The 14153-nt window shown below is 43.9% G+C and overlaps 1 protein-coding gene across 1 annotated transcript in view; it reads left to right on the top strand.

Moving 5' to 3' along the window:
- The window catches only part of CWH43 (cell wall biogenesis 43 C-terminal homolog), a 45377-nt gene extending 43189 nt beyond the window's left edge, over positions 1-2188 (top strand). The window contains exon 16 of the mRNA XM_037034186.1: positions 1973-2188. Within this exon, the coding sequence (XP_036890081.1) occupies positions 1973-2051 (79 nt within the window). The 3' untranslated portion in view covers positions 2052-2188. The remainder of the gene's footprint in view (positions 1-1972) is intronic.
- Positions 2189-14153: the final 11965 nt, after the last annotated feature.

The raw sequence follows: 14153 nt of genomic DNA, 5'->3' as shown, positions 1-14153 counted from the left end.
GCAGCAGTTGCAACAGCAACAGTAGTATTTGCTGTGTTAACAGTGGGAGTGAGGCACAGGAAGTTTGTCTCCTCTTGCCGATTGAGATGACTTCTAGAGTGACTTCTTCCCTCATTGGGAAGAAAAAGGTATTCCTGGTTCCTTACCGTTCACACCAGGAGTGTGGAGAAGTTCAAATAAGATATTTTTGGCTAATTACAACTGTAGATTGATCCAAACCACCTGGAAAGGGAGTTAAATCCCACTTAGTTTAATTCTGAAAACCACAGAAGCATAACGAGAAGCCCTGCCTTAATTAAAAAATTCCTTATCAAAAATATATACATGGGACAACGTACAAAATAGAAATAGTCAAAGAATACTAAATTCACCCCAAATCCCATTCTTTAACTCAACAAAATATTCCGTGAGTACCACGATGCCAGCACCCTCCAGGCCTGTGCTAGATGCTGAGGGCAGAGTGGTGAATCAGGCCGAGTCTTTGTTCTACAAAGCGTATGTCCTGGTAGGGAGATAAGCAATCTACAAGTTATCACTGATAAAATTTTGGGATATATTTTTGTTGCTTATATGCATATATATCTATGTATGACACAATTATCCCAACTTTGTAAATGTAGGAAACATAAAATTGTATGTGTATATATAGGTGTATTCATTCTATTTATTAATCTATTTTTAAAATATTTATTTATTTATTTGTAAGATTTTATTTATTTATCTTTAGAGAAGAAGGGAAGGAGAGAAGGAGAGAAATATCAATGTATGGTTGCCTCTTGTGAGTCCCCTGCTGGGAACTGGCCTGCAACCCAGGCATGTGTCCTGACTGGGAATCGAACCGCAATTGTGTGGTTCACAGGCCTGCGCTCAATCCACTGAGCTACAGCAGCCAGGGCCTATTTATTTCTTTTTAAAGAGAGGTAAAGGGAGGGAGAAAGAGAGGGAGAAGAACATGCACCAGACAAACATTCATCAGTTGCCTCTGACATGCCTCCAGCTAGGGACTTGGCCTACAACCCAGGCATGTGCCCTGACTGGAAATCAAACCTGGAACCTCACGATTCACAGGCTGGTGCTCAATCCACAATGAGCCATGTGAGCCAGGGCCACCTATTTTTTCATGTAAATAATACCTTACAAACTTCCTTCCATAATAAAGTATTCCTCCAAAAATATTTTTAATGATGGTGTGATATTCCATTGTATGGAAGTACCAAATTTTAGCTAAGCAATTTAGTTGTTTTTGCACATGTATTTTTTCATTAACATAAGAAGTCTTCCAGGGACTTGTTATATCTTTGGGAATATCCTTGATTACTTCCTTAGGGCTCAGTTCTAGAGTGAAACAGCAGGTCAAAGGTTGGGCAAAATTTTAATATTTCTTATTGTCTTGACAATGTAAACAATGTGGTGACAATGTAAACAGAACTCCTAGCTCCTACATTGTGGAGGTTCCATGCTGATAAAGAAAGGAAATCAAAGGCCTCATTTTCTCAGGTGTTAGCTTCCTTTCCAGTGCCTTTTGCATTTCCTCGTACCAACGAGAGCTGTGTAATTAATTACTTTTCATTGGTAAATAGGCCGCAGCACTTGTGCCAGAAGAGATTTCGAATGTGTGTAATTGTAGCACAAATGACATTTTGGAATTCATGATCCCTTCACCTACTGCTCTGAGGACTAGAGAGAAACCCAGATTTATTTTTCACTAATGTTATTGGCCAGTAATTCTTAAACAGTTTCACTTTTGGAATGATCCATAACCCTGGAAAGAAGATTGTAAAGTTCGAAATATTAGTCTGCCACGTGCGTATAAACAACCCCTTTTTATTTCTTTATTTGCTCTTTCACATATTGATCACATCTCTCCTGGTTTATGGTGGATGAAGGAAACCACAATAGGTTATGGTTGAGAATTTATAGAAGAACATATCTTTCTGAATGATTTTTACATGTCAATTACTCTTTTTTTTAGATTTGGATCCTACAAAGAAGGACACAATTATGAGAACAACCATCATTTTCATATGAGTACACCAAAATACTTTTTATGAACTATTTAAAATACAAATTCATTGAGCAAGTATAAGGAAAACAAAAGGATATAAGATGAAAAGAATGAATGAAAGTGGGAAACTATACATAAGAACCTCAATTTTGAAAATGTATGGTATCTATGCAATGGGAAATCCTATCAATTTTTAAAATAGATTGCTTAATAAAAGTATTTCTCCAAATTGTTTTTCTTAAACTTTTAATAAAAAGCAGAATGTGGGGTAGTATAAGAAGGTTTTACTACTAGAGGTAAAATCATTACCAGGCCTTACCTTTGTAATGCCTTAACATAAGAAATTGACTTATTGAGGAGCTGGAGGAACTACTTACAAAAATCAAGCAGTCTTCAGTCTTTCCTGGGACAGAGCAGGGAGAAGTGTTTAAAGAGTAAGTGTAATTGTTGGGAGAATGACATGCACACGTAACCGTTGCCGACTCCGCGGTAGCAGATGCCTCTCCCCATCCTGCTCTGACCTGGGAGAGCATCATCTGTCTCTCCTCCCATGCTTACACCACCCAGGCCCATACCTGACACGCTGCGGGGATGTTTCCAATCAGTCAGGTCACCCCCTGCAGGGAGCACACCTCTGCACGCTGAGGGGTCCCTCGGAGTGAGCTCTCTTCCCTGGAATTAAGCAGGGAGGTGATGGGAGGATTCAGCCCGAGAGCACCGTCCAGAGGGGCAGGGGTTTGAATGCTCCTCGGGAAAGCACAGAACTCCTCAGAGCTGCGATGGGCTCTTGTGCATGTTGTTTCTGCTTTGGGGGGCGGGGATATAAATTACGAGAGAGAGAATTTCCAAAGGGTTTCTGTCACAGTCTAAGGTTGTTCCTTGGATCGGTTTAATAGACATGTCATATTGAGCACACAGCCATATGCAAAGCATTATGTCCCAGTGGTGGTTTTAAAGATTTTATTTATTTATTTTTAGAGAGAAGGGAAGGCAGGGAGAAAGAGAGGGAGAGAAACATGGATGTGCTAGAGATACATTGATCAGCTGCCTTTCTCATGCTCCCAACTGGGGACCTGGTCTGCAACCCAGGCAGGTGCCCTGACTGGGCATTGAACCGGTGACTTTGGGTGTGCAGGCCAGCACTCAATCCACTGAGCCACACCAGCCAGGGCCGGGTGGTAGTTTTAAAAACATGTCCACAAAGGATTTGGTGCTTCCATCAGGAGGCAGAATCTAATTTGCTTTCTTTGAGTGTGGACTAGACTTCGCGACTCAATTCTGATGAGAATAAAGTGAGAGAGGAGTTGTGTGTCTCCCAAGGTGATAAAAGATATCGTGGCTCCTGCTTTAGTCTTACTCCCTTTGATCTGAGAGAAGCCAGCTGCAATGGCATTACTGGCCCCATGGGAAGGTGGTAAACAACTGAGACTTCTTGCCAACAGCCATGTGAAAGAGTCAGCGAAACTTCAAGTTACACTTCAGCCCCACTCGGCATCTTGACTGCAACTCATGAGAGACCTAAGTCCAACTGTCCGGTTTAGCTGCTCCTAAAGTCTTAACAGATAAAAACTACTGTTTTAAGCCACCTATGTACTGGGGTAATTTACTCTGCATCAATGCGTAGTAATGATCCAGCCTTTGAACCTACTCGTGTTTGGGGAATTTTGAGAAGCTGGCAGCAACACACACTTACTTGGTGTCTGTTATGTCCCTAGGACTGGGCCAGCCTGGTGATGGTGTTACAGAACAGAGGTCCAAGGGGAGCAATATTTGGCCCACCCAGGGGTGGCAAAAACTGTTACTGAACAACATGCCCCCCTGCCCAAGGATGGTATACTAATACTGTCTGGACCACCTACTGGGCTCGTCTGCCCGCCGCCAGAGGAAAGACATCTCTCAATGCCAGAGATTTGTGAAAAGGAAAGGAAAGGTTTATTTAAAGCTGTACAGACTTAAGGCAGTGACCCAATGTCCCCATTAAAATATCAACGTCCTTTAGGATAACCATAGACACCCACAGCGCTTCCTTCCCCCCTGCCCTAATTCGGGGTACCGTATCTCAGGAGAAGCACACGTCCATGTTTCAGGCCGCTGGCACCGTCCGGTGGGTCGCTGTCCAGGCAGGATCTCTAGTTACTCCAAAGCCATGTGGCACCATCTCACAGTCTACTGGCAAGAGTTTTTTGTACCCATTTTCCAGGCAAAGTCTCTCCTGCTTTCTAGGCCATGTGGTCAAAGGGAGCACCCCAAAGCCGCATGGTCCTCTTCTACCAGAGCTGCAAGGGTCTGCACTCTGGCCAAAACCACATGCTTCTTTCCTTCACATGGCTGCAGAGAGGGTAGGGTCACCACTCTGGCAAAGCCGAGTGGTGATTCTTTCTACACCCAGCTGTGGGGGTCCCCACTCTGGCCAAAAACGTGTGGTTCTCTCTCAATGGCTGCTGTGTCTGGATTTAAATCCCCGCGCCAGTCTTCCTCTGTACCCTCATTTCCGACTCCTCCCACAACCAGTTACACCTACCAGCATTCCTGTATTATTTCAAGTTTACATCATGAGTCTGGGCAGGTATGGCACCATGGTATGGAGCCAATCATCTCCAAGCTCCCACGCAGGTGCTGTAACTCAGGGGAGCTGCCCCCAGTTACATCTTGGGTGGAAGTCACTTCCATCCCCCTGGCTCAGAGCATGGTCACAGCTATTTAACATATCTATGCAGCCAGTTAAAGGTTATAGATGTGTTAAATGACCATGCCACCAGAGGTTAGCTGTGAAACTGTTGCTATGCAAAACAGCTCTCAATGGCCCTGCTCCATTTGTCCCTTCCCCCAACTTACAGCTGTGCAGGGTGGTGGGGGGTAAGGGGTAAGGACATCTTATATGTCTTTCTAATATTTCCTGGACACCTTGAGTTCTGGACCCCATTCCAAATCCCTTTTTTGGGGGGTCCCCCTCTTGGCTGTGCCCTGTTACAGTGGTGGTAGGAAGTGTAGCTTAACTAGAGAAGACATTGCCCTAATCTCTGGATTCTAATTGTCAAGCATGGCAGACAGAAAGGTACTAAGCTTGAATAGTAACTAGTAACTATTGACTGTCCTGAGCCAAGTGCTTTACCACCATTATCTTCTGACAATATTGCAAGATGCCAGATGCCAACTGGGGTCTCCTCACCTGTTAGCCCTGGATAAGATAGCCAGAACCCCCAATTCCACTTCCTCCCGAAGACAGAGTCCTCCCCAAGATTTCTGTGAATTGTGGTAGGTTAAGGGTCAAAGTTCACATTTTTAAAAAGATTTTATTTATTTATCTTTAGAGGGAAAGGGAAGGAGAGAGGGAGAGAAATATCAATGTATGGTTGCCTTTTGTGTGTCCCCTGCTGGGAACTGGCCTGCAACCCAGGCATGTGCCCTGACTGGGAATCGAACCACAATCCTTTGATTCCCAGGCCCACCCTCAATCCACTGAGCTACACCAGCCAGGGCTAAAGTTCACATTTTTATGGTTACCTCTCACGGATCTCCTGCCACTATCAGATTTCAGTTTAGATGCTCTAACTTTTGCATTTCTAAATTGGATTATGCTACAGTGCAAGGTTGATGCAAGGGGAGAATGCATTCAATGCACCCAGAAGTGCCTGGCACTCAGCAGCTGCTCAACATTTCCCAAAGTTCCGGGGAAGTGGATCTACACACAGACAGCAAGTGCCGCTTCTGTACTATGCCAAGCAAACACAGAACTCAGTTCTTTCCTCAACTTCTTCAAAACAAAGTAAAACAAAACACCCCCACCATGTGCTTCAGTGGGTAGCATATTTTACTGAAGATGTGGAAAGACAGAGAGGTGGTTTATGTTATAGAAACACAGATGTCTTCACCTAGAATGATCAGACATTCCTTTGTTTTACAAATCTGTTGCCTCCTCCACATCACATGCTTTTGGGATCTCCTTATCGTCTCTGGTTTTCCCTCTATCCCCCAAACTTCTGTTAATTTCTAACGCAAATCAGATTAACTGTCTCTTTTACGCTGTTTCTTATTCATCAAGCTCTCGAGAGCTCAGTGGATTGAATAATGCCATGTGTGTTGAGGGCAATCTGCTGAGTCTATAGATTCCAACACTAATTTCATCCAGAAACACCCTGATAGACACACCCAGAAATAATGTTTAATTTGGATGTCCTGTGGCCAGTCGAGTTGAGACATAAAATGTACAAGCACGGAAATCACCTTGGGACTTGTTAAAAATGTGAAGTCTTGAGTCTTGCCTCAGTTGTACTAAATCAGAATTTGCACAGTAGGACCCCCACACAGGTGATATCGGTTTGAGAGGCCCTGCTCTTGGTGGGTCAAAAATCTCAAGCCCTGAGCTGTGAGATTAAGGTGATTCTGGATGTCACTAGATACTTGGCAAAATAAGTAAATAAAATAAAATACAATAAACAATCTTCCTAGGTGGAAGTTAATGGATCTCAAATTATTTCTACGAGTAATTTTTTTCATACGCAATGTCTAACACACAGTCAAAAATTATTGAGCACACAAGGAGTGAGACACCATAAACCATCACCAGCAGAAACAACAGACGAGGGAAACAGACATACTAAGACTTCAAGTGTGAGAGTCATTAGGTAGAAACTTAGAAAATGATGCTTCTTAAGTTCCAGGACATAAAAGCCAAGTTCGAACATTCTGTCAGGAAATAAAAACTAGGAAAAGTGACAGCAGATCTGAACAAAAAAAAATTATTCTAGAATTCTCAAAAATTCTGTAACCGAAATGAAGAATTCAGTAAAGTCCTTTAATATCAGAATATCCAAATAGCAGAAGAACTGGAAGAAAGGTCTAAAGAAATTCGGATGTAGAGATGGAAGGCTGCGGGGAATAGGGATAAGGGGAAAATTCAAATGCATCTTTTAAACATTTGCAAAGACACCATCCTTGTAACATAGAAATAAACACATTTAGTAACCTCATCATGCTTTCAAACAGTAGTGTTATTTGTGCAAGTCACAGTGTACACACTTCACTCATTTGAACGGAGAGTACATGGAGTGCTGGTGTTATGTAAGCCCCTTAAACACGATGATGATTATTTTAGCACAAGCACAATAATTCACGGAGCTTCGAACCTTCCCAGCCTGGCACACCTTGCTGTTGATGACTCCTGAGGTGAAATAAAAGCCCTGATGTTTCGGGTGGAGTGAGGGTGTGGCTGACCACAGCCTTTCTGATGGTGGGGCCCTTCTGAGCAGACTCACTGGACTGCCTTGCAGGGCAGGCTGGGGCCCGTGGCAAACTGTGGGGAAGGGAAGGCTGCCATTCTGGGAACAGGCGACTGCTTGGGAGACTTTGATGATGTAGCTGAACTTGAACTGATTAGTAAACTGGTATAATCTGTTATTGCAGCATTTTGGAAAAGATACTCAACAAGAAACCTTGATAGAATTTTCAGATAATAAGAGCACCATATTCTTTGAGTATTCTGGTTAATTGACATTATTATTTCAAAATTCTCTAAGGTGAATAAGGTCATAGGACAAGAAAAGAAATCATGCGTCCAAATTCCTTAGTGAAATAACTAACTTAAAGCCTGACGGTATATTCTTTCCTCAGCTGTAGCTGTGTTAGCATCCCTGACTCACAAAGCCCTGGCCCTCATCAGAGTAAAGACCAAGAAGGTGAATGTATTTCTTTTCATCTCCTCTGTTGTCACCTGATGGCAATTGACTTTGCATCCCTAAAGAATAATGGCAAATGTCACAAAAATTAATAACCATAAACTCCTGTGGCCAGAGCCTACATTTGTCCTTTTATATAATGTGGACAAAACATGTTACTTTGTAGTCTGTAAATTCTTTCCCATCTATAATTTATCTTGATTCTCACAATCATCTTTTAGCTAATGTTCTGATTATCTATTATTGTATAGTAAACTACATCTTTTTAATTGATTTATTTATTTTTAAAGATTTATTTTTTTATTTTTGAGAGAGGGGGGAGGGAGGGAGAAAGAGAGGCACAGAAACATCTATGTGTAATTGCCTCTTGCAATTACTAACCTCTTGCAATGGCTATACTAACCTTCAACTGGGGACCTGGCCGGCAACTCAGGCATGTGCCCTGACTGGGAATCAAACTGGTAACTCTTTGGTTTGCAGGCCGGCACCCAGTCTACTGCACCACACCAGCCAGCACTAAACTATGTGTTATGATTTCATGAGTTAGAAGCTTGGGCAGAGCTTGGCTGGACAATCATGCTGTTCCCTGTGGTGCTGGCTGGGGTCCTTTGCTAGCATGTGGATGGTGACTGAGCAGGACCAGAGAGTCCCGGCTGGCTTTACTCACATGGCAGTGTTAAAAAGTATGTGGCCATCTTTAATCCGTCGCAGCTAGATTTCAGGAGGTGTTATTTGCATTTTCTAGATGAGGAAACTAATAGGGCAATAGAGGACTTGGCCCGAGCGGCATATCTAGAAAGCGGGGAAGGTGGGGCACTGCCCCAGGACTGCTGATGGCAACACTAGTGTAATAGATTTTGGATATCTTGTTGGACCCAAACATTTTCTGAAGAACATGATATGTTAATACTGCTTCTTTTTAGTGGCTCCTCTTTTAAAAGTTACTGGGGGTGTCCAGGGCATTTGGGGTCCTTAACTGTCTACATTTCTGTTGGAACACAGTTCCATGGTCTCTCTTTTTCCATTTGGCCTAAATGCTTCCCTAAGCAGATCTGAGGTGAGCAGCAAGGCGGGGTGGTGGTGGAAGACTTTCTGCAAGAGCTGGGGGTTGGGAGGACTGTCCCCGCACCAGCTGCTGCCCTTAGTGTATGTTGAGTTCTGAGCAAGCAAAGGGCTTAACCCATGGAAGAAGCACATTTGTTTGAGATTAATGGCGGGGTGAGAAGCCAGTCAGGAAATAAACAGCTTTGGGGTGAAGAAATGAGCCTGGGCCATTTTTTTGACCAATATGAATCAGTCCTTTGGAACCTGGTTTTAAACTGAGGTGTTATTCAACGAAAGCCAGAGCGTGTTTCACAGCAGCTTTTCTATACGGTACAGATGGCTTTTTGAAGAGCACCTCCAAGTACACGACCTTTGCTTTGTTGCTCAGATTTGGTCACAGGGAATCCTGGGGTTATCTCCGGCACTCTGTCTTTACTAATAAGCTATGTTTCCACTTCGCTTTATTTCAAAATCTCTAAAGATGCCTCTTTTGTCTTCTAGTGAAGCAATGGCTATACTAACCTTTTCCTCTTTTCTTCTTGTGGTGGAACCTATTGCTATATTATATAATATTATCTTATGACTATCATTATATTAATGATATTTTATGTTATCATGTTGCTCTAATAGCCTATTGCTAGTATAGCCTACTGCTATATTATCCTTTAGATTTAAATTTGTGTGCCAAGTTGTTGCAAACATCAGTGAATAAAGCAAACAGTTATATTTACTGCATTTAAATCTGACTCATTTTTTCACTAACTAGCAAAAGCACCGAAGAGATCTACAAAAGCACCTTGGAAATCTACATCACTCGTGAGCAGGGAAAAGTCCCCTTCCAGGTGCATCTGCATGGCGCCACGCTGAACAGCACATCCCTTACCCAGAGCCAGGGCTTCAAAGTCACAGCAAAATGAAAGTTCAATCATGGCATCGTTCACTCGGAACATTTTTGCTTTGTGGGTATCAAGTCCCACGTGTCTTTGCAGTGGATAGGATTTCCATAAAAGGAACAACAGGAGTGCTGGATTGCAATACCTACAAGTGGTGGGAGCTGTTATCACAAAGGGAAATAAAACTAAAGCAGAGGGAAGACGGTGGGAGTAGGGTTAGCTGGAAATGAAAGGCAGGGTGCTTGAGCACTACAGGGGAATATTAGTGGGACCGCGAGCTGTGCGCATCTGATGTGTCCCTTTATTATCTCCTTTATTCACAATGTCTAAGGCCTGGGAAACCTCTGTGATTTATGAAGGGCCTGCCACCAAGCTTACCTCTCTAGCAAGAAAAGCCAGTGCAGCTCCGTGGGGTGCAGTGGTTTCCAAAACCGGGCCTTTGGCTCCTAGATTTGCACAAGACAATTATCTGGGGTGTGGGGAAACATATTAATTAGAGTTATTATTTTACTGCATACTGTTTTCTTGTTTTAAGTCTCTGTTTTTTAAAAATTACTGTTATTTTTATTATTGTTCAATTACAGTTGTCTCCATTTTCCCACCACCATTTTCCCCCATCCCACCCTCAATTGTACCCCCCTTGGCTTTGTCCATGTGACCTTTATACATGCTCCTTGACAACTCTTCCCCTATTTTCCCCCCTTATCCCTCTCCCCACTCCCCTCTGGTTACTGTCAGTTTGTTCTTTATTTCAGTGTCTCTGGTTATATTTCGCTTGCTTGTTTGTTTTGTTGATTAGGTACCACTCATAGGTGAGATCATATGATATTTGTCCTTTGCCTTGTGGCTTATTTCACCTAGGATAATGCTCTCCATCTTTTTGTTTCATAAATTACTTTATTGTAACTAGAACATAATCAACAAAAGAAAAAAGCACACAAAATATAACCAGGATCATTGGAATTAAGAACAATCTAACAATAGCCAGAGGGGACAGTAGGGAGAAGGGTTTTCAGGAACTACTATGAGGGACACACAGGAAAAGCCAAGGGGGAGGGTGGAAGCAAGGGAGGGAAGTGGGTTTGGCTGGTGTGGGGGGCGGGGAGAAAATGCAGGGTTATGTTTACATAGCAATGAGAGTGATGAAAGGGAGTTCCACCCCAGGCACCAGTGCGATTACCTGGGAACCTGTTCGAAGTGCAAATTCTTGGGTCCCATCTCAAACCTACCGACTCTGTGATGCTCTGGAAGAAAGCCTGATAACCTGTGCTTGAGCAAGCCCTCCAGGTGATTCCGTTACAGTTTGAAGGTCAAACTGGTTTCTAATGATATTACGTTTAGAAATAAATACCCACACGTGGGAGATGCACCCGGAAGTCTTTACTGATGGGATGCTCAGACAAAAAAGTTGGAAGATGATGCTGTCATGGAAACCTGATGACTGAAGAACCACATATTCTTTTCTTCCCTTCTGGCCTATTTAGCTATCAACTCCGAGGAGGGGAAGTCATTCAGGCTCCTCTTCTTCCTGGGTGAGCCTATTAAGCAAGTCACTTAATCACTCTGGAAAATGAGAACAAAGTGAGATGTTCCTACCTTACAGCACTGTTATGAGAGTTAAATGAGCTCATGTGTACTAGAAGCTCAAAATAGATGCCCGGTTCTTCTTTTCCCCAGCCCGATAGCTGCAGACCCCACAGCAGCAGCAGATGAAGTAAATTCTTCTGCCTGCTGGTGCCAAGGTATTAGTCTTCAAACACCTCAGTATGTTGCATGTATGGAAGCCCCCCGCCCCGAACCTCTTAGTAGTCTATAAGCTATAACCTGGTATATTCCACGTTGTGAGGCCTTGGCAATGAAGACCAATGAAGACCTAGATGGAGAGGGCAACGAATGAGTTTATTCAACATATTTCCCCCTTCCAAGAGTTGCATGTAATTTTCCATTGAAATTCCAAGCTGCAAGGAAGAGCAGTATAGTGAAGCTGTAGACTGGAGCAGTTCAATGTCCCTGTTGCAAAGAACAGTTAATAAAGGCCATGTCTGTTTATCCTGATAGAACAAGTAGCTCTGATTGAAGTTGAGCATGCTTCTGCCTCGCAGCCAGACACACCCAAATTAGTTCATGGGAAAGTGTTGGCCAAACACTTTCGTGGTGCAAGTGTTGGCCAAAGCTTTTCCCCAAGACACCCAGGAAGTGCTCCCAATCATTAGTGTTCATAAGAATTATCTGGAGAACTTGTGAAATTGGCACCTTTCTGGGCCCCGGTGGCACTCAGCATTCAGGGACAGAATAAAAACCACTGACCCTTCCTTATGAAATCAATCCCACTAGCTCTTCACTGCCTAATTCTAAACATATCAGAGCCATGTATTCACATAAAGATAAGCTGGAGACTGCATATGCTCAAGACCCATACAAACCCTGGATGAATTTGCCGGGTGATGAGAGATGTACAGAAAGCCCCTTTGTCTCTGCTACTTTACCACTTCTTTTAGTCAGAGTGGACAAAATGATCACCAGCAGAGAGTCAATCAACTCTCGAAGTGCAAAACTTCTATTGAGTTCCTGTTACGTGCTGGAGACAGTGCTGGATCACCAGAGACGTAGCTCCTGCTCCGAAGGTTTCTTGCATGCAAGGAGGGGCCTGGCGCAGTGGGGAGGCCCTCTGGGCTTGGGACGAGAACAGCTGCACCGTGCTTTCTGAGCCAGGACTTTCCTGGTTGCAAGTGACTGAAACCTAATTTGAATTACAAAGAAAAAAATGTATTGTCATGACAGCAGTCCCCTGAAAGGGGAGGGGATCAGCCAGGTGTCAAAAGTGACTCGAACCATGGACTAAACAGCCATCAAAACAAGGCCACTGCACAGGCTGGTCCTTGGGTCTGGAAAGCCTCCCTCCCCTTAGTGTATCTACTACCCATTATTCACGTGCCTCAAGTCACCTCCTTAGGGAAGCCTCCTCTTCCTCCCACCCCTCTGCCTGACCGTATGACATAGAGCCTTGGCCATTCTAGTCAAGAAGATTTTGGGGTAAATGAGAAGAAGGTAACCCTTGTGCGTAGACAGTGCCCGTGTGTGAAAAAAAGGGGCCCCGTCCTCTGGGCAAATATAGTTTCACACCAGCCCTCACGGCTGGGTGAGTGGACTGTTAAGTGGGATCTCAGCTCGCTCGCCCTCTCGGCTGTGCTTCATCGTGCAGTGCACAAACTGTACAACTGTGAAAGTAGCTGAGTCAGATCCCCTGTTGGATGCTCACAGAAGATTGTGTACCTTTTCTCCTTACTACTTGTCAAAATAGCAGTTTTATCTCACTGGCACATTTTTTTAAAGTTTAGCAAAAGCTATTTTTACTGCTGGTTGAAGACCTACAGTTAAATGGACTTCAGAGCAGGATCCTGATGCGGATACTAGCCTGCAGTGTCCGAGGCATTATGGAGGAGAGGAAATAAATTCACACTGACTACCGAGTCCTGTGGAGGAAAAGGGACAGTGCCCCGACCCTTGCCTTGAGAAGCTTTTATTAGATTCAATTTGCATAGGAATACAGGGTGTATATGAAAAGCTCAGTAATCATTATCAGGCAGTAAGAATCAAACAATAGATAACATACAAAGAACTCTAGGGCCTAGTTTGAGTCAGGGTCAGATAGTTAAATGGGCATAAAACTTTGAGGGGAAAACTCACTTTCTGCTTGGACCCTTATCATTTAATTGAGAGCATTCTACACAAAGCAGGTTTCATAGGATTTTACATATTCTTTCTTAGGCCTGATCACCCTAGAGAACCCACCCTTTCCAGCACAGGGCTGCACCCACCACCAGCATTGTTTCAGGCTCAAGTCAGGCAGGGGAAATAAGGCAGCCAAGAGATTAGGAGACTTCTTGAAGACAGAATGAGGGCTCAGGCTATGTCAAAGCCAAGGGGCAAGGGCCCATCACCTCTTTTCTGTAGCCCCCAAGTCCTTCCCTGAGGGGCCCTGTGATCATGCCTGTCTTAGGTTGTCCCTCCCTTGAGGAATCTTACCCTTCATTGGCTAACCAGTCAAGCGTTGGGGGCCAGGCAGGGTGAAGTAAAACAGGCAGAGGTGGTGCCCCTATCAGTGAGATAAGCTTTGTCTCCTTAGTGAGTTATGGTCCGAAGGTCGCTCACTCAGCCTTAGCCATGCGGAGGTTACAGATCCTGAAACCAGGCAGGGCGGTTCCCAACAGGATCCCTTATCATTTTCTGAAAAGCAGTGGCTCTTGGATTGGGTGAGTTGACTTGCATGAATCAGTTGCTACTGACAGGGGTGCTTGGGTTAAGTACAGGGTTCTCACGTGAGGCCAGGTAGCCATTGCAGCTGGTAAGGAAATGTAGCTCCTAGAAAGTTGTGTGGTTCTTAGCAGCTCCTTGTGCTAGCTGCCCCTTCAAAACTAAACTTACTCCTTTCTTTATTTATTAATTTTTTATTTATTGATTTGAGAGAGAGAGATCAATTTGTTGTTCTGTGGGAGCCCGCCAGGCCGCAGGGGACCAAGGACAGAGCCCCTACTG

This window comes from Sturnira hondurensis, unplaced genomic scaffold (genome assembly GCF_014824575.4).
Source record: "Sturnira hondurensis isolate 20B ecotype Veracruz unplaced genomic scaffold, ASM1482457v3 Scaffold0022017, whole genome shotgun sequence".
NCBI lineage: Eukaryota > Metazoa > Chordata > Mammalia > Chiroptera > Phyllostomidae > Sturnira > Sturnira hondurensis.
The sequence above is the reverse complement of the archived record's forward strand: the minus strand, read 5'-3'. Positions and strand labels throughout refer to the sequence as shown.